General features: G+C 41.3%; 1 protein-coding gene and 2 long non-coding RNA genes across 4 annotated transcripts in view; 1 reads left to right on the top strand and 2 right to left on the bottom strand.

Moving 5' to 3' along the window:
- Positions 1-19,716, bottom strand: part of LOC145452878 (uncharacterized) — a 193,675-nt gene that overhangs the window by 155,726 nt on the left and 18,233 nt on the right. The gene's annotated exons all lie outside the window — the stretch shown is intronic.
- On the top strand, positions 2,233-17,580 carry LOC145452859 (ralBP1-associated Eps domain-containing protein 1-like). The gene is made up of 14 exons (XM_080330997.1): positions 2,233-2,435; positions 2,836-2,987; positions 3,667-4,096; positions 4,985-5,048; positions 5,863-6,140; positions 6,544-6,614; positions 6,677-6,754; positions 7,577-7,787; positions 8,007-8,163; positions 8,582-8,810; positions 9,301-9,502; positions 9,569-9,636; positions 11,043-11,173; positions 16,852-17,580. The coding sequence occupies exons 1-14, from the start codon at positions 2,336-2,338 to the stop codon at positions 17,018-17,020; spliced, it is 2,340 nt and encodes a 779-aa protein (XP_080187123.1). The 5' UTR covers positions 2,233-2,335; the 3' UTR covers positions 17,021-17,580.
- On the bottom strand, positions 14,239-19,332 carry LOC145452876 (uncharacterized). Of its 2 annotated transcripts, XR_013919571.1 has the most exons (3): positions 18,419-19,329; positions 14,962-17,796; positions 14,239-14,484 (listed from the first exon to the last, which is right to left on the bottom strand). It is a non-coding gene; the product is annotated as an uncharacterized LOC145452876 (long non-coding RNA). The 2 variants fall into 2 exon arrangements; XR_013919570.1 differs by having other exon boundaries at positions 14,239-17,796; positions 18,419-19,332.

Genomic DNA, 19,716 nt, shown 5'->3' with positions numbered 1-19,716 from the left:
TCAGATTTTCATGAAATTGGGTAAGCCTGGAAAACTTTTCTTTCTGATATCAGAAAAACAAATTTTATAAAAATCGGTCAAGTATAGCCGAAGATGTGGACGTTCAAAAATTGCTGTTTTTGTGCTCGCTCAAACGGAAAAAACGTCAGAAATTTACACATGCAATTTAAATTTGCTATATTTTGGTCAAATTAGGGTCGTTGAGGGTGACACTTTCACACTTGTTCATTTACATCATACTTGATACTTTGTCATCTTCTTCGACACCTGGGGTTGCATAGTCTGACCTTCAACCCCATGATTCTGTTCATGTCTTCAAAAATCGCTCACACGTGACGTCATTTTTAATTGCAAATATATTTTGGCTAAGAGGTGGTGTCATCAAGTGTAAGGTGTCATTGGAATGGTCCTGACAAGGACTATCAAATTCAACAATAATATTACTGGATATTGGATATTTCGAAATTCACAATTTTTTCAACACTTGTCTACCACAAATTTTTGTTAATGTGACGATGAAATATCCACTAATTTTATTGTTGATTTTGAAAGTGCTTTCCAAGAGCTTTCCAATGATATCTTACACTTGATGATACCACCTGTTAGTCATGAGATATCTGCAATTAAAACTGACGTCATGCATGAGTGCCTTCAAAAGTTATAAATAAAAGCATGGGTTCAAAGGTCAAGCTAGGCAGCCCCAGGTGTCAAAGAACGTGAAAATGCATTAAGTGTGCTGTAAATGACCAAGTGTGAAAGTTTCGCCCTCAACAGCCTTAATTTGATCGAATTATGGCAAATTTAAGTTACATGTATATATTTCTGCCATTTTTTCCGCTTGAGCGATCACAAAAATGGCAATTTTTGGACGATCATACCTTCGGTTCTAGTCGACCGTTTTTGATGAAATTTGGATTTCTGAAATCAGAAAACAAAGCTCTGTAAGCATGCCAATTTTCATGACGTTTCGAGAAGGTGGGTATATGGCATGGAGCACCTGAAATGTACTGACCCTTCTACTATATGTGTAGATAAAATATATATACCCTAATTGTACGCATACAGAGAACGAATCTATTTAAGACGCTAGCAAATCGTTTTTTATAAGCGCATCACTGAAATAATTGAAACTGGAGTGGCCAATCTGAAATCACACTCGTGATCCGAATTGTGTCTATCTCGTTCAGGATTTCTGTAATGTTTAGCAGTTGAAACCATTTAAACTGCGTGGGCCTTGAGATCGGGCTGTCGCGCCAGAAATTAAACATGGAGAATAATATAGGAAGTACTTACCTTAGAAAAGTAGTTCTCAAACTTTTTAAGACATGCCCCCCCCCGCCCCCCTTATCGTCATATCATGAAACGCAACCAGGATGCTGGCAAACCTAACGGATGGTTTTGTGGCATGGAAGGTTGTGACTATGGATGAGAGATTTTTAAATATGAAATACAAAGCCATAATTATGAATTGTATGTCAATTGTATGTCAAAAAACTTTTCAGTTGGGCTCAGCTTCGCGATCCCCTTCAGATGCTTTCACGACCCCACAGGGGGGACACGTCCCCCAGGTTGAGAACCACTGCCTTGGAATTCTCATGGTGAAATATACTAAGAAAAAGTTTAATCAAGTCCCTGCATTAATTCGATTTTTAGTACTTATTTTATCAATATTTTAAATAAGTTTCTATAGACTCTCGCGGGCCGCACAGAACGGTGTTGCGGCCCGCGGGCCGTAGTTTGCCCGCCCCTGGCCTAGCACCTACCTATAGAGGAAGCCACAGCTACCGTATGAATTTTGCAAGCGAGTCTTTGATCTGACCCTGCTTGGGTTTGAACCCACAATCCACAACGCTATACCTCGTCGCCCTGACAGTGTGGTTGCTTCTATGTTCTCGCTGACAGGCAATTTTCCATGTTACCACGTACACGTAATGTATATAAATATGAAAACATTTAAACCCAATTAAATAGTATATTCATATTGAATGAACCCCAATATTTTTGGCTGACACTCTCCCAAAGTGCCGACGATTACCCATGATGACGGGTGTCAGCCGAAAATAGTCTGGTTCATTTCAATATGAATAAGTTCTGTACCTCCAAGAAACTCTAAAAACATTTATATAAACTTCATAAAATACATTATAAACGTTATACATTTTCATATAAACATGTTTACAGTCGTCAAAGCTATACTGTTACTGGAAATATTATGTTGGGTTCTTGGATTTGCAGTCTATCGTCCGTTTTTGTTTTGCAGAAAATATATTTGAATGAATTAATTTTTTCGCTAAGAAATATGCAACTCTACGAATTTTGAGGTTCATTAATTCCTATGGCTACTGGAACTCCAAGGCCGGCTTTGCTGCACGAAAAGCCCTCTAAGGAGACAGTAAAAAGTTGGACAAGCTTCGACGAGAGCCCAGTTCATGCAGGTATCATTATTGGCTATAATATACCTTCCCTGTGTTTAGCACGAAATAGACGTGTTTTTTTGTTATCTGACTCAGACTACTGGCCTATGCATTGGTCAAACTCTAGGGCAGATTTGGATAGGCTACATTGTGACTTTGTGCATTTATTTACATTGTGCACGAGCCAGTTCGACTGTGCCATATATCCATTTAGTTCAGACAAATATCTTTGCCATAACAAAGGAAGTTGTTTTTGCCAGCATCAATTCTTATTGTTCTGTAGTTTAGTTAAATTTCACTGCATGGAGACGTGCTCTTCTTCGGATTAATGCTTCTTGGTTTCTTCAGAAAACAAACTTCTGTGAATGTACTATCTTAGAAGTATGTTTTTAGCATTTGCTGAACAGCAATCTGCTTTTAGGGGATGGTGCTAGAAAGGAAGAAGGATGGTCCTCATTCAAAGACCCATCTTCTGCCGTCCACCCCAATGAATTTTCTACTCCTGAATCATTTTCATCTCCAGCACCAGCTTACATAGGAAAAGGAACATACCCTGTAACACCGAGGAATCAGGTAGACCTGCTTTTATTGTTGTACTTCTTTACTATAGGCTACTGATGATCGGCAGACACCTAATACCAATTTCATGAAATGGCCGATATTTGGGTCAATATTCAGTATTATGATCTTACATAGCCAACATAGGTTAGTAGAGTTAATCAACAATACCATGCAGCCGTATATTGAATGATCCCATATTGTTTACGATGCTGAAAGCTAATTTTGTCATGTTTTCTGTAGTTGACCCACTTGCACTTTGTTGACACAAAAAGTAAGCCCAATTCACCTCCACTGGAAGTAGCATGGATGTTTACTAAAGCCAATCTAAATTACTTGAGTAGCATTCCTGTGGATAGTAATTTAAGGCAGTACGTCATAGGATTGTATCTGGTAAGTGGTAATAATCATTAGCAATTCTAAAACTGGATTTCATTGTAACTGATGGCATACCAACGTACAAAGTCGTTAAGTTTCAATGTTATCTGATTGAAACTTGCAGTCGATATTAGCCGGTTGTTTTGATGTAATGAATGAGAATGCAATGCAAATTTAAGTGTTTTCTAATCCGCAAAATTATGTGGAGGTAAAATGGTATGAAGAAACATTGAAAAAAATTGAGACCCGACGTGCAAATCAATCATTGGCAGTTTTAAAATCACTAACTAATCAACGCATTAATACCTTTTTCCAGAACCCTGCGCCAGTATCTCAACTCCAAGAATCATCTATTTTAAACCGGACTGGAATTGGCACTGACGTGCCTGCCCCCGCTCCCAGAGTCCAGCCGAGTTTGAAGCATGCCCCGACAGAGACTGCCACTCACGGTCCCGGCAGCACGATAAATCATTTGCTGCGTCACAAGTCGGCGGATGCGGATAGTGAATCTGTTACGGACAGTCCCAAACCAAAAGATAACGTTGGGGCGTTTAATTTGCGGTCGACCAAGTCTGCTGGCGCGGAAAATTCCAAGCCTACACCGGATGGTATGAAATACCGCCAAAATAATAGCAGAGGAGTCAATAACTCAGTCCCCGATCCGTGGTTTGTCACCGAGGAACAAGGAAAATATTATAGGAACCAGTTTTCGTCGATGCAGCATAAGTTGGATGGAAAAATCGATGGTGAGCTTCAGAGTTCTTTCAAAGTGTTGCTTTGAATATAGGAGTATAGCATTATGACTAATTTTCTGACAAGCAGCTTGATAATTTGTCTTCCTTAAATTCCATCTCTAAATAGCTTGTCTGGGCTGAGCTTTTCTCAGAGAGCTCTACTCCCAGTTTCCGTGGTTATAGTTTCAACAGGCGGGTGATAGTGTCATATTCATATTGATATTGTATTTGTGGTTTGTTATGATGCAGAGATTCATGATATGCCTGATCATTATGTCAGCAATTGTGTATGGAACAGAATGATATCACTAGCATGGCTCCAACCAACTGGTCTTGTATCAGATTACTTGGTGGTCACATCTGAATACTTGACCCAACACTGCTTGATTGAACACAATGTTTAAATTTGATGCTGTTACACGGCTAAAAGTACATAGCTGAAATAGCAGGAATTCATGTCGGAGGGAAAACCACGAGTTTTCACTGTGGCCTATCTTCTCTTATATCCCAAAATAGGATTATAATAGTATTCCCTTTCTGTGGTGGTGTTATGGAAAGTTTTTAGGTATTGGGCTAAGTAGGAATTCATATATTCTTGACATAGCCTATGGCGCACTAGAAGGGTATGGGATATGGCTAAGCAGTTTTTGCTGTAGCAAATAAAGGCTGGTTCATTTACCATGAACAGTTTTGTTTGCATCCTGTTCGGCCATGGAAGACAAAAATTCTAGCCTAATCCTGAAGTGAAAGATAGTTGTTGATATATGCTGGGCTTATGGTGACTTCACTTGTATGTGACCTTCGATATATCGGTGATATTTGTGAAACTATGTGATCAACACAATGTTGTATGCTCAGTCAATATTGGTGCGTTCTTTCATTTTGCTTTCACGGTTTCAGGTCAGACGGCTCGTAATTTTTTCACGAAATCAAGGTTGCCCATACCGGAGCTATCACATATATGGTAGGATATATTTTCATTGAATTTGCAACGAAATTGCTTAGGCGAAAAAGTTGTTGTTGGTAACGGCTTGCCTGTGAAAATTAAAGGCTATATTTTGTGTTGCGACAATATTTTACGTTTAATATGTATCTAATCCCGAGGATAATTTCAAATCAATTTGGTTCCAAAAGCTCACTTTTCGGTGTAGGCAGAATATTATGCGCAGAGCTCCAGAGATGAACGGCTGGAAATTAATTTGAATCATGTTTTATGCCATTTTAATCAAATCATATCAGTTGGACATTGAATCCGATGACTAAAAGCGAATCGATTAATCACATGCACAATCGCAATGCAGCATTGGGAAAAGCGGTTGTGAATCTTGTGATTGACGGATCCCATCAACCATAATAATGATCGACTTGCAAGCACGTGTTGATCAAGCGCTCAAATATACTTCATAGGCTAACTTGAAGCCATGATGCATTGTAGCATGTGGGCTGCAATACAGTTATGTGTGCACTGGAATTTTGAAGTGTGCTGGTGTTTTATTTCGGTTATTAAAAATCATTAAAAGCAGTGTTTGATGCGGATATTGAACTCTACTGAACATCCAACTTTGAAACATAGGCCTATGTCATATTTCTGAAATTAGCCTACTCTTTTAAAATCAGTACGAATGCACATAATTTTATGTGAGGTATGATTTATAATTTGTGTTGTCGATTCGACAGACTTGTAAGAATACTGTTAGTTAACGCAGAAACGTTGCCAATTTGCGCGGCTGTATTCGCCAGTTGGAATGAGTTTAATCAAAGTTACGCTTCTCATTCAGGGAGCTCTGCGATATGGATCAAGACGGACACTTAACCCTCTTAGAATTTTGTGCCGCCTTCCATCTAGTAGTAGCTAGGAAAAACGGCTTCGACTTGCCACCAGTGTTACCCGAATCACTGCTGCCGCCGCTGCTAAAAATGTTCGGACATCCTCCCAATCTGTTTCCCGCCGGGCAAAAGGCGCAGGCCGGCAGCAAGTCGAAATCCGGGCCGGACGAGGAACAAGTGCGACCTGCTGTCGTGAAGTCGCCGGTAAAATCCAAAAGTAGCTCGTCTGGTGAGTGAAGCGTTAATTTTTTTGGAGGTTGTCCTCTTGTGTAATGAAGGTTTGAACGCACAGATTCTCTTGTGTGTCGGGGGTGAGAATTGGGGTTTGTGGCTGGCCGATTGCAGTGTTTTACAATCTTTTTGACTAGCTCTTATATACTCGACTAACAACTCCAGGAGTCTGGGGTACGACTGCATTAGAAACTTGATTGGACATCATCACACTTTCAAGAAAAATGCATCAATGCAAGCCATCGAGTCTGAATGATAAAATGTATGTTGGGTGATGTTTGCACAGTCGAATGTGTATGTAGTATCTAGAAATTCAAATATAGTCAACACATTTTATATACCCGCAAACATCAATTAAGACATCCAGTTGTGGACACTACTCATCATCGTTTCAATTTCAGCCTCAAAAGACGGTGATACACCCACGCCCAAGAAACGGGTGGAAGATCATACGGAATGGGTCACGCAGCAGGTGAGATATTGATTCTTTTGATCGAGGTAACGTGCGATATCAATATTTCATTATCGTCGAAGGAAAAGTGGGAGACGTTCAGCGATCGTACCTCGAGCTCTACCAATTTAGCCAATTTCGATCAGAGCCTGGTGCAAAATGTGAGTCCCTTTGTCGATTCCGTGAGCATCGAACTTTGATCGTATTTTATATCTGTGTGCCGAAGAATATTTCACCACTGTAGCTGGATGGGCAGCTAGGTAAAATTGTCACATTCAAACTCGAGTGGAATTACGGCTTGAATCAAGCTAGACCAGTGTTAGATCAGTCTCGTGGGCACGCTGGAGGTCAAAACACACACAGCATACAACACAAGTCTCACTTATTTTTAGTATTATTCATCAATAATATTTTTGTTTTGTGTGAAAATCATGTTTTTGTTTTATTCTTTCAACTCTCATCAATCGTCTTAAAATAGTACATTGAACGCTCTCTTATTTGAGATCTCATTTCATGCTGATGACGTCATCGATTGTTGATGTACCATGTTCTTTCCAATTCTCTACTAGCTGCTGACGATTACCCCTGACGAGTGTCATCCGAAAATATTCGGGGTGATTTCAATATGAATATACTACTCGATTCTATACTGAAGTTCTGTACGTCCAGAAGCTTTTTTTAACTCTGTTGTTGATGCACGTGTCATTTTGTGTACCAGTATCCGATATAATGTACTGAATGTGTAATGTGACGGCTTACAGATTAGCATACACGGGTTAGCCAGGTTAGTAATGGCTAAGAACCACTAAGCTAGACACAATTATTATAATAATCCCAGGCAAGAACAGCTTACGCCTGTAAGTCTTTGGGACGTATGCTGTTTTGAACTAACTTATCGCTGTCCTGATGGAACATGGTCATCGCAGCCGTCGATATAATTTTGTGCAGTATAGGAGAACGCAATGAATATTTCATCGTTGAAGGATAATCTCCCTCATCCGGTGGCGCTTCGGATCACGCCATCGCGACACGAGCTGCACTCGGCCAAAATGAGGAAGGACAGGGACCTGGCCAAGAGCACCGACGACGACGAAGGCGGTCAGTTGAAATACGCGGTGCCGCCTTCGCACAAGTCACTGACCAATCCTTACGGCTCGCTGCAGAACGATTTGTCGGAAGCGGACAGTCACCCGGGTACGCCTTTTCTTTTTGACATTGACTTTTTTGTACCGGAGCAAGCTAAATTAGTAACACATTTCACGTTTCGTGCACACTGTTCAAAACAGTCATTGCCTGCCATACAAACGTTTCGCTGGCTGCTGGCTCCTCCCACCTGTTTCATGAAATCACAAGGCCGTCAGTTATTATCACTTTCGGGTGTCTCAACTAAATTGTATGCAATTTTTCGTCTAGGTCCGAGGGCGAGGTCCTCTTCGCACTCATCGTGCTCGTCAGAGCGTAGCAGCGACCGTTCCCTGTCGGAGATTGAACCGACCGTGAAGCAAGCCGACTCTAAAACGTCGGACCAGGAGTACCAAAGCGACTGGTCTTCGAGGCCGCTGCGACCAAAGTATGGCCACAAACGTTTGGGTAGCATAACTCGCTCCGACGTCACACCACACACAGTATGTTGCTGTTGTATGGATGATGTGTTCAAATACATCTCATGCGGCCACAAAGAAAATATTGCCAGTTCTACACCACATAAAGATAATTAGATATTTTTCCTATCATGCAGTGGGTTGACATGACGGGAGCTTTATGCTACCTCTTTCGGATACTGTGACAAGATGAATCGAGGTTTTAAGGCTTCCACTGTGAGGAAAAAGCATCGAAACTGATAATATCCACCGATAATGTAGCTCTTAGTTGAAAGGGGCATATAATTTTAGTACTCGAAAAAAATTGTCTGTAGCTAGTGGCTACTCGACTCGAATCAATACAATTAATATTATATTCGGAATCAACCGTGTCGCGATTGCCTGCAGGTCCGGGTCTGACACGTCGATTGCTAGCTCGGAAGACGTCGTCGACGGAATGCCAAGTCCGAATCGGACGCTTGCCATCAGTCCCAACGTACCGACACCCCCGCCCAGGCCGCAACAAGCCAAACCGGCCAAGGCGGATGTCGTTGAATCTGACGATTTCGTTGCCGAAAGCGACCCGGTCCAGGTTTCGTCTGCGCCTACGCCACCGCCGAGGCCTCAACAAGCCCCAGTAAGTTTTTTTTTCTTGGTGTCAATAATGGAATCAAACTATACTCGAATAATGAATTAGAAAAGTGTTTCCTAATTATTGATATATCATGTCGTTTGAGCGAGTTGGCAGTTTTGTTAATGTATAGTTCGGATTAGTTTTGACCGCGGTATTACGTATTAATGTGTATCCGGATAAACCGAATAAACTCTCTCCCTCTCGGTAAAGATGTAATGGGTCCTGTGATAGCTGATGTTGGGAGAAATTCTATTTCCAAGTCGTTTTTAAGCCAACTACAAAAAAATAGTAATCATCTCTCTCTCTATCAAGGTAGTATTAGTTTATTTCACATTTCTGACTCGATTTCGATGATCGAACTGTCTGGGGGATAAAAAGATGTCCGAGAATCGAAGAACACTCACGGAATTCCAGAGTCTACTTCACATTGCGTTGTCTGAGATTTCCGTCCTCGCGCTGGCGGAAACGTGACTGAGACAAATTTCGATTACAGCCGCGAAAGCCCGCCGACCGTATCGAGGAATTCGCCGACTTCAGCCGTTTTGACGATGTGAAAATCGACGAGTTGTCCTCGGCGAAAGCCGCAACGGAAAGTCCGACTGCCCCGGTCACGTCGGACGGCTCGGAGGAAGTGGTCAAGTCCCGGTCGGAGGACGACCCGGAAACGAAGCCCACGCCCGCACCACGGCACAACCGTAATTGTCTTGATATTGCCGAGGTAAATTTACAGACGTCATTTGAGACTTTTTTACTTCTCGCAGGTGAAGAGAAATCTGGTAAGAAGGAAAAGAAAGACTCTACTTCCCCAGACGGGAGCGCTCACAGAAAGGTGCGTTTCGAGACATAAATTTCTTTAACAGAATCCCGGCTGAAAGTTTTTTCGTCGGCACACACTCGATTGATAAACTAACATGGGCAAGACAGGGTCTCTAGTGTCGGTCAACGGTAGCAATATATTTACAATATTTGTCTGTTTTCGAGTTTGACAAAAAGAATTCGTGTCACGCAGGGTTGTAATGACTTGACTCGCAATTTTTTGTTGACTGGACTTGAGACATTCTATATTACTTTATTGAATTTTCGTGAAGCAGGACCGATACTTGAAGAATATGCGCATATACCCTATTTGATCTGTTTGAATAAACATGTTGAGAGTGAGAAAAATGAGTATTATGAATGCGAGCCTTTCGATATCACCCAAGAGTTTCACAGAAGTCAGCTCAACCCGTCTTATCTCATTATGAACAGTGCACTGTATGACTTATACTCGGACTCAACCCGTCACTCCTGGACTTGGACTTGACTCTGTGGTGAAGTAAAAATGACTCCAGTTACAACCCTGGTGTCGCGTTTGAAAATGTCGCGTTAACTTGTAACGTTTGTGCCCGCGCTGTGTGTTTCTCGTATTTTGAAATTGAAATTCCTTACCGCATCAATAATGCGTGACATCATGACAGGGTTGTAATGACTCGAGTCACGATTTTCTGATGACTCGACTTGGACTCGAGTCATTGTGCTTGACTCGAACCAAGTCATATGACTCGAGACTCAGACTGCCAAGACCAACATTTCATTGTAATTTCGAAGAATAGTTAGGTGATCAACCTATTGGGATTTCATGTATTGGTACTGGTACTTGAAAATGCAACCAGAAACTATTAAAAGTGAGGAAAATTAGTATATTATAAATGCGAACCATTCGATATCACCAAGCAGAGTTATAACAGTGGTTCTAACAAGACTTCAACTGGAAACTGAGCAGTCAACACAATGACTTGGACTCGGACACGAGTCATAATACCTGCTCGATGACTTGGACTCGGACTTGACTCGGTGGTGAATTGAAAATGACTCGACTTGACTCGAGTGAATACTATGAAAGTGAGATTGACTTGTGACTCGGAGCCTTGTGACTTGGTTACAACCCTGCATCATGACATGGTGTATTTAGCAACTCCTAAATTTCGTATCCACCTCGATGGACGATAGTTTGACACGATTTTGGTATCACCATTCACTCAAAGCATTCTTGTCTGCGTGTGGAAATTTTTGAATCCAGCCAGCCATTCACTAATGTTGACAGTTTTTATTTATTTAGGCAAAACTAGTCCTAGAATACGCACTTCTTTACTTGCGTGGAAACCTCTGCGTGTACCTTTTCCCGACCAGCCCCCGTTAGAAGGTTTTCTTGCTTCGCGTTTCACGTGCCCACTGATTGACAATCACCCGTTTCAGGCACCGACGAAACCACCGAGGAGTAGATCCATTAAAATCAACGAAGTCGCCGTCGACGATACCTCGCCGAAAATCATATTATCAGATTTGAATGACGATTTGCCCGTGGTCGCCGAGAAGCCTAGTCAAGAGTGAGTTGATGCAGATCACATGTTTTCTAATCGGGTCCCATTTGTTTTCGATTGGATTTCTGTGAATTTGTATTGAACAAGAGCCAAGAAGTCGACAAGATTTGGTTGTATCGTTAAATTTAACACCATACTTTTAGCTGTCGATCGGATGTGGATACTTCACGGCGCAAACGCAGAATGGTGACAGCTCCGAGAATATATTCGGTTACCGCGATACGGGGGGACAGTTCAAGGGGTTCTTATGTCGATTTCGCTCCGAAAACTCTTCTCAAAACGACTTTCTAATTTTCGAAATTCAAAGCGTGAAAAAGTAACTAGTTTGCCCCAAAAAACAGGAAAGGACGTAGTTTAGTTTTGTCCTTGATGTTTTTGCGGCATATACACCGACTCATGATACATATACACACGATCTGCACATATGCATATCATAAGTGCATGATGTGCATATGCCGCTGGACAACGAAGGCCCAGAAACAGCCTTTTACGGTTTTCTAAGTCTTGCACCACCCCTTCATGCTATCCCATTAATGCATGAGCGCCAAGCGGGGAAGTTATGGATAACAATGTTACTAACAAGCAGTGTTGGGATGACTTGAGTCATGATTTGACTCGAGTCAACTTTTTCGTATGACTTGACTTGACTCGGCGCTTCAGAAATGTGATAGACTTGCGACTCAGCAAAATTTACGAGTCAATTTCAAGTCATTAGGTAAATGGTGTCGATGAAATCACCCCATCTTATGTATGTTCGACTTGTTCGCGAAACGCCTGTGTCACTTGTGAGAGCAACCAGCAGTCATTCACTAATTGTACGTTTCACTGATCCTCCACTGTTACATCACAAATAAATTGACCAAAAACAAATTGATCATCTGACTTGTTCAAACTACTGGATTTTCAAAAAGCGCAGCTAGAACTACGTAGTTTTTGAAATCGCAACCATAAAAAAACTAGAACTACCGGATTTCCAAAATCCGCAACTAGAACTAGAACTAGTCAATTTTCAAAATCCGCAACTAGAACTACAACTACTCAATTATCAAAATCAGCAACTAGAACTAGAACTACCGTACTTGAAAACATGTTAGTTTTACTAACATTTTTACTAGCTTTAATGGTAGTCCTACAGATTACTACACATATGGTAGATTTTCTGTTTGTACGTTTCACTGATCCGCCATTGTTACATTACAAATAAATTGACCGCGAACGAAACGATCACAGCTTACGTTGTCGTGGTAGCGATAGATTGATCAAATAGAAACGTATCTCTGTTTCTTAGACGGCCCAGGTGCTTACATTGCGCAGTGCTCGCATTTACCATCAGTCTTATGATTTAAATTGGACGAATATGTAGTTTATGCGTTTATATTCTCACGGATGTGGAGATCGGTAGTGTATTGTACAGTGTTGGGATCAAGTCACTACCTTCGAGTCACGAGTCATTGCACAGTTGGACTCGAGTCAATTCAAGTCAATCGATTTTCGCAGGTGACTCGAGTCAAGTCAAGTCACGAGTCAAGTCACATTTTAAGTCAAGTTGCCTTTTCGAACTCTGCGGCATGCTTACGTCATTGCATTTTGCTAGCTGTCTGAAATACAGATTGAGGGGTCATTGATTCTGAACCGATGAAACAATATGAAGTTGAATATACACACAAGAAGGAGCTGCATCGCTTACATATACGTAGAAATGCTAAACTAATTAAGTAATAGCATAGCCTCAGCTTTATAGTTACCAGCCAAAATAGAGAATAGAGAACGAATTGATAAGATGCAATACATCACCCATTTACAAATTGATATGATATAATTCGATCACGCGCCAATGGTTGAGGACTATATAAACTATCTTCGAGTTCAATTTCAATAAAACAAGAAGTTTGGTTCAGGTAATAACAGAGAACAGTAATAGACATTTTGCTATTAAATTATTTTACTGTGCTAGTTTACGACAGCGTAAGCTGTAAGTTTCGATCACTTCGTTAGCGGTCAATTTATTTGTGAGAGAACAATGGAGGCTCAGTAAAACGCGCGGTCACTGGATGATTTGTCGCTCTCACGGGTTACACCAGCGTTTCGCGACCAATCCGATAGCAAGATACAGTGATTTTTATCGACACCGATTGCTTGATGACTTGAAATTGACTCGTGAATTTTGCTTTGAGTCACGAGTCAATCCACATTTCTGATAAGCCGAGTCAAGTCATTTTAGCAAAGTGACTCGAGTCAAGTCATGACTCGAGTCGTCCCATCACTGGTATTGTACCATATAAATTTGTTCAACTTCTCGAGGCTTCGTTTTTGATCCTCTATGTTGGCTTATAATAACAGACTCTAGCATGTAGCTATACAGTTACTCCCGTATTTTATTAGCCGTTCTTCGTGTGTGTGGGCGATACAACACTTTTTGCATGTATATTTAACTTTATATTCGTTATTTGATTCAAGATAAATGGCCAATTCCTCTGTCCTTCAGCCAAACAGCAAAATGTAATGACTTTGCAGCATCACTCATACTTCGAAAATTCAATTTGACTCGACTTGTGACTTGACTTGACTCGAGTCACCTCCAGAAAACGAGTGACTTGACTTGACTTGAATCACTTTTGAAAATCGATTGATTCGACTTGACTCGAGTCAAAATGTGCAATGACTTGAGATGACTCGTGACTCGAAGGTAATGACTTGATCCCAACACTGCTAACCAGGTCTTTGGTCTGACCCGGCCGGGGATCGAACCCACGACCTACACTGTAAAAAATAAAAACCTCGATTTACTGCGAAATGTTTGGAAGCACGGTAGCCAGACATTTCGTGGTAATATAACATTACCGTTAGTCAACGTAAATTTAACTTACATTCGTCTGGTAATCTGACTTTACACACCAGACTGTAATGTTACAGTCTCCCGCGGTATATCCAATCTACATGTTCTACTGTACATTTACGACCGAGACTGTAATTTTACCGCCTACCTACCTACAGGCTGTCCGTGTAAATCTGGACTACATACCAGCTTGTAAATTAGCGTACATCCATACCTATCGCAAAGCAACGCGATGTTAAAATATCGGAAAAGTTTCTTCACACTCCCAAAACGACATTGGTACAAACTGTATATTCATTCATGATTCACGATGAAATGGTTATCGATGGAAAGGTATTGCTGCTGGAGGTCTAATTCTTCTTTAGGAGACATGCAGTAACACGAGTGGTCTCAAGAGAAGGTGAATTAATTCCACCACCGGCCAAACTTCCAGTTGTTTCTTTTTCTCGTCCTCATTCCTTCTGTGTAACATGCAGTTCCACTGAAAAGAATTCATGCATAAGTCGCTATATTAAGCAAAGTTGCTAATCTAGACAAAGACTAAGACAAATGGGCTAACAAAAATATAACATGTTTCGAAGTACCGGTACTGGTACATTGTGTGATGACGGCTCCGCATTTTACATGATATAGCAAAGATTCAAGACATACTTTATCTAATGTATTGAAGCTAAAGGTTCCTCATTTGAGGTGGCGTGTGTGCCAAACAAATCCAGCAGTGAATGAAAACATCTCTATGGTATGGCCCGAAAATGACAGTAAGAAACCAACAGTTTCAACTCCTCCGCGGCGGAGTATGTGGTGGCACAGGTCACTATATAAGTCGACTAATATCCCAAAATAGAACAGAAAATGCGGCGAATGAAATATTTCAATCATGAAATCAAAGTCATCCCGGCGGTGTGCACACTGCACAGTCGTAGATATTCACGGTAACAAATGCTATGTAGTACTGTACCTTTTACGATGCGTACCCCATTCATCATTCCTGGCAATCTTCAACGATCGTGTCCACTTTCTTCAAGCACAACAAGCTTCGCTTCACCCTTTGCTCAAATCTCAGTAACGGCCACTGGCCAGAGCCAGACTACACTCAGACGATTTCGAAATAAGTGATATATTCATCCGCTCACATATGCCACTAATAATATTTACTGGCCACCTTATAATGTTTGATCTAGGTCGTGTTTTCCATACAGAAACATTTACTATTACATATAGTCCCTTTCTTTTTCATCTAATCTCGTATAAATTGATATTTATTCCATGTGTTGTTCACTACTTACTGTACTTACTTAACCAGACGCTGCTTGTGATGTCACAGTTGTGCGTTGGTTGTTTACAACGAATATCAGAAACCCAGTAACGCGTAACGGTAACCTAATGTTACCCATTACTGGTCGCCTTGTCCGCCTTTAACAAATGATCGACTGAGCATGCTGTGCTGATATTTCTAGTTTCCTAAACAATATTATACATCCTAAACTGATTTTCTAACTTATCAGTTCTATCCGTGACGACGAATGTAACCGGCGACACCGGCCGTATAGCCATAGCCTTATGATATAATATATTGGCCATGGTGTAAAACCACATTAGCTACGATTGCCAGTTGTTTCTTGTACCCTACTATATACTGTACTGAAATTTGTACTAGGGCCACCAATTTCCGTATGACAGACCCCAGTTTCGCGAACGAGGTTGAATCAGGACAAATCACCACGAGAATGATATATCAGTAACATTCAGTTCCCCATATACATTGGCTGCAGCGATTTTGAAGCTAATCAATTTTGCCAATAGCCTGGTAAACTGCAGTATCGAGTAACCGTCAGTAATTTTGCGAAGAAATTCTGGTAACTTGACTTCACAGCTAAATTAAGGTAATATTACATATCAAAATGTAAAATTACAAGCTACGTTCAGTTATTGGCTGCGACCGGTAATTCGTTCTAAAATTTACAGTGATTTCCCAGTAAATCTACCAGATTTTTTACAGTGTACCGAACAAGAAGCCGGACGCTTCACCATTGAGCTATCTTGTCGGTAGCCACTTGTGTGCCTTGGTCATGGTCTCTGTGAACCCTAATTGTCTTTTGTGAAATGACTGGCAGAATTTCCTATGAATGAATGAGCAAGTTGGTGCCAGTTGCTTCACAGGTCGATGTTCAGACTAGCATTATTCAACTGTCTATTTTGTGGAGTTGTAGTAATTGTCAACTTCTGTGTATGACGGGCGATTCTCCTTACGTCTAGTTAGGAGTAACGTCATCATAATTGAAGCTGTCAAATTATCTGATGCGGCTTAGCTGCTGACTTTGAAAATAGTTAAGCCGCTAATGGATCCGTTAGAACAAAGAAGGCTTCCATTTCAATCTCTGAGAAAACCCAGAGCTCTCGTATAACCTCGCGATTGAGCTCTCGTGATATTCCGCGACATGAACTAAATCGGTTTCAAGATACCAACGCCCTCGGGCCAAATATCTCATTTTCATGAAAATCATAATATCATGTCTATACACTATATAGTGTGATATTACTGAACGTTTGAAAAGTTTGTTGTTACACCGATGCGTTTGTATTCACGATAAATATGAATTAGACTGAATTGGTTTGCCAACTGGTATTTTAGAACCCCTGAATTAAAATGAAGGGTGATGCAACACTTGGTCGAATCGACACGGAAGTCTACTCTACTAGTTTTGGCATGTCTCGAATTTAGCTACTTGTAATTGATTAGAAATATACGCTATTCCTTCTACCTCTACTTGCGTATCATCAGCAATAACCTACCTCGCCCCACAAGCTCCCCAAACACGTGTACTAAGTATACCACCCTGCGTTTCAGTAAAGGGAGGTCTAAGGCCGACATCCAGCAATCGATCCGGCGGCTGAAAGACCGCAACACGAAGCTCACCAAACTCAACTCGGACCTGCAGCAGGAACTGAAAAACGTGATGCAATCCCGAATCACTGTAGAGATGTCGATACACCATTTGCGGCCGTTTTCGCAATGAGCCTTTGCGCTGGAATTTGCGGAAGACGATTTTCGCCGATCGAGCGTGACCCCGTCACGCTCCGACGGGCGCGGACGCGGGAAAACCTGCCAAATACCATCCCGCGATGATGTGCCCGCGGTTGAGTGTTTGGTGTCGCGGGTTTCGCGTTTTTTCGGTATATAGCTCGAGGAATGTTTGTCTTTTGTCATTTTCCTACAATGTTCTTTTCCTTACTTCCTTTCTCGTAGCGCGCTATCGCTCGAGATGCTGCTTCAGAGCCAAACTGCTCATATATATTTTAGTTCTTGTTGCCCGTAGGCCGTGTGGATGTTTCCGGTAAGGGCCGGGATATTACAAGGCTTTGATGGTACCGGCTTAAGTTTGCGTACTGATTGCACGTATGTAAGTACGTCCTCGATTTGGACCTGATGGCCCTGAAAGAAATGGCGTGTTAGTTTCGTAGGTAGTTGCTGCGGATGGGTGTAATCGGGTTTCGGGTGAGCGACGCTTGTCTTCGGTACATATACACATTTTATAATGACGTATAAGCGAAATCTAGTAATAAATGTTGACTGCGACGTGCTGTGGTTTCGGGCAAGGGTTTTGATACAGGGATTGTGGCGTAGTATCGCTAGGCTGTATGTGTCGGAATTTTTTGACCTAGCAAGCGCTGGCGTCGGCTGAGAAGTTTCCATCTACGCCAACGGTGTAGGTTTCAGAACTACTTTGCCGGATCTTGCTGTGATTTCCGGTAAAGATTCTCAGCACTCGAAGGTATTGGAATCGCTTACGCCCTGACAGGGCTGTTCAAAAATAACTTTTTTTTCCTGATTCCAGCCATTCACTGATTAAATTGTCAGGTTGCCACAACAAAGGCTGCACACCAAATTTGGTTCAATTCGAACATGTCTAAGCGTCCGCAGAGCCAATTAAAATTTTTAATTTACTACGTGAAATTTAAAAAAAAAATTTCAAATTTTTCTCTCAACCCCATGAAATTGTTGAGCTGTCTTCAGAGACGATGCAAAAAAAATTTGACTCAATTCGGACTAGTAGAAGTGGAGTTATTGGAGTTTTTCGTTGATAATTCTCGGATTATCCACCAATCAAGGATAATTGGAGAATTATCAACGAAAAACTCCAATAACTCCACTTCTACTAGTCCGAATTGAGTCAAATTTTTTTTGCATCGTCTCTGAAGACAGCTCAACAATTTCATGGGGTTGACAGAAAAATTTGTAAATTTTTTTTTTTCAATTTTCCTGTATAAATTTAAAATTTTAATTGGATCCGCGGAGCCCTATACTTGTTAGAATTGAACCAAATTTGGTGTGCAGCATTTTTTAAGGTAACCTGACAATTTAATCACTGAATGGCTGGAATCCGAAAAAAAAAGTTATTTTTGAACAGCCCTACCTGACACGCATCAGACGAAATTTCAAGAAAAACTCATTTGGTGAGACGGTTGCTACATATCTATATATCGAAGATTTCGGCCTACTGCATTGGCCATTCGTGGCAAGATCTTATCGCCGTCGATCTTTCTGGGAGCGCACTACTTCGATGAGTTGCATGTTGGTCGAAACTGTATGTCTTGTTTTATTCTGACGCCGAATGTCGGCGGTGCCTAATAATATTCCCGCACCCGTCCGTGGACTGCAACTCCGGAACTAGAGCATCCCAAAGACCTCGAGCGATACTATATAGCAGGAATATAGCGTTCGCTCATATAGTTGCGAATACATATAGACATTTTGTCGAGAGTAGATACCCATGCAACTACCCATAATATAATCGAGGAGTCTAGTGAAGTGACACTAAACCACTCCGAGAAAAATTACAATTTGAATAATTCTCTACTTGTTAATTTACGAAACCTTTTTGCGCCTTTGTGTGCAGTGCATGCTTAGTGTTGTCTCGGCCGCTGTGTATCGCACGTGGGATGGATGGATTGATTGATGATTGCTCAATGCTCACGCGTGTTGATTGAGTTTAGGTCGTTGGACGTGTATGATTGACCGGTAGATGGCGTATGACTTGTGGAAACTGGGAAGAGAGGTCGAATTTGTTGTTGCGTTGATGTTGGGAATTTCTGTTTTAATCTTTCTAATAAACTTCGCATACTTTCGAGTAGTACTCAGTTCATTCCCGTTCGCCTCAGGGCGACGCTGTTGAAACGGACTTGCCTGTTATTATTCACGGTCGGACAGGATTCTCAATTCTGTAATTTGTGGAAAGGACATTTTGCTTGTGCTTGCCACGAATCCCCGTCATCGGCTGCCCTATCCGTGCTCCTGTACGGGACTTCTGGGAAACAGCAAAGTTCAATTATTCGCGAGGGCAACATTACGTTACTAACTATCGAGGAAGAGACGGGTAATTTTGGAAATCTGAAAAGAGGACATGCACTTCTTCAAAATTTTCAGAGTTGCAATAGGCTATACCCGACGAAAATCCTTAAAAAATGGTAAATATTTTGCACTTCGTGGTCGGCTGACTAAAAAAATGTCAACTTTCTGGCTCAGCTCCCAAAATACCGTTTTTCTTTCACATTATCAGTTGGTCGACTAAAAAAAGGTCAACTTTCTGGCTCAACTCCCGAAATAGCCGGAGCGTTACTTCAGTGCTGATTCACTGTATCTCAGTCGAATATTGCCCTATATTTAACCAAAATTTAAAAAAAAGAGAACAAAATCTCAAAAAAGAGGACATTT

The sequence above is a fragment of the Botryllus schlosseri genome, chromosome 12 (assembly GCF_051294905.1).
Source record: "Botryllus schlosseri isolate E-star chromosome 12, Bs_hap1, whole genome shotgun sequence".
NCBI lineage: Eukaryota > Metazoa > Chordata > Ascidiacea > Stolidobranchia > Styelidae > Botryllus > Botryllus schlosseri.
This window is presented reverse-complemented; position numbering and strand designations above follow the sequence as displayed.

Bases quoted from the DNA above. Each gene is read 5' to 3' on its own strand.
- LOC145452859 (XM_080330997.1), top strand. From the start codon at position 2,336: ATGGCTACTGGAACTCCAAGGCCGGCTTTGCTGCACGAAAAGCCCTCT. The intron at 2,436-2,835 runs GTATCATTATTG...ATCTGCTTTTAG, and splicing joins CGAGAGCCCAGTTCATGCAG to GGGATGGTGCTAGAAAGGAA. The intron at 9,637-11,042 runs GTGCGTTTCGAG...CACCCGTTTCAG, and splicing joins ACGGGAGCGCTCACAGAAAG to GCACCGACGAAACCACCGAG.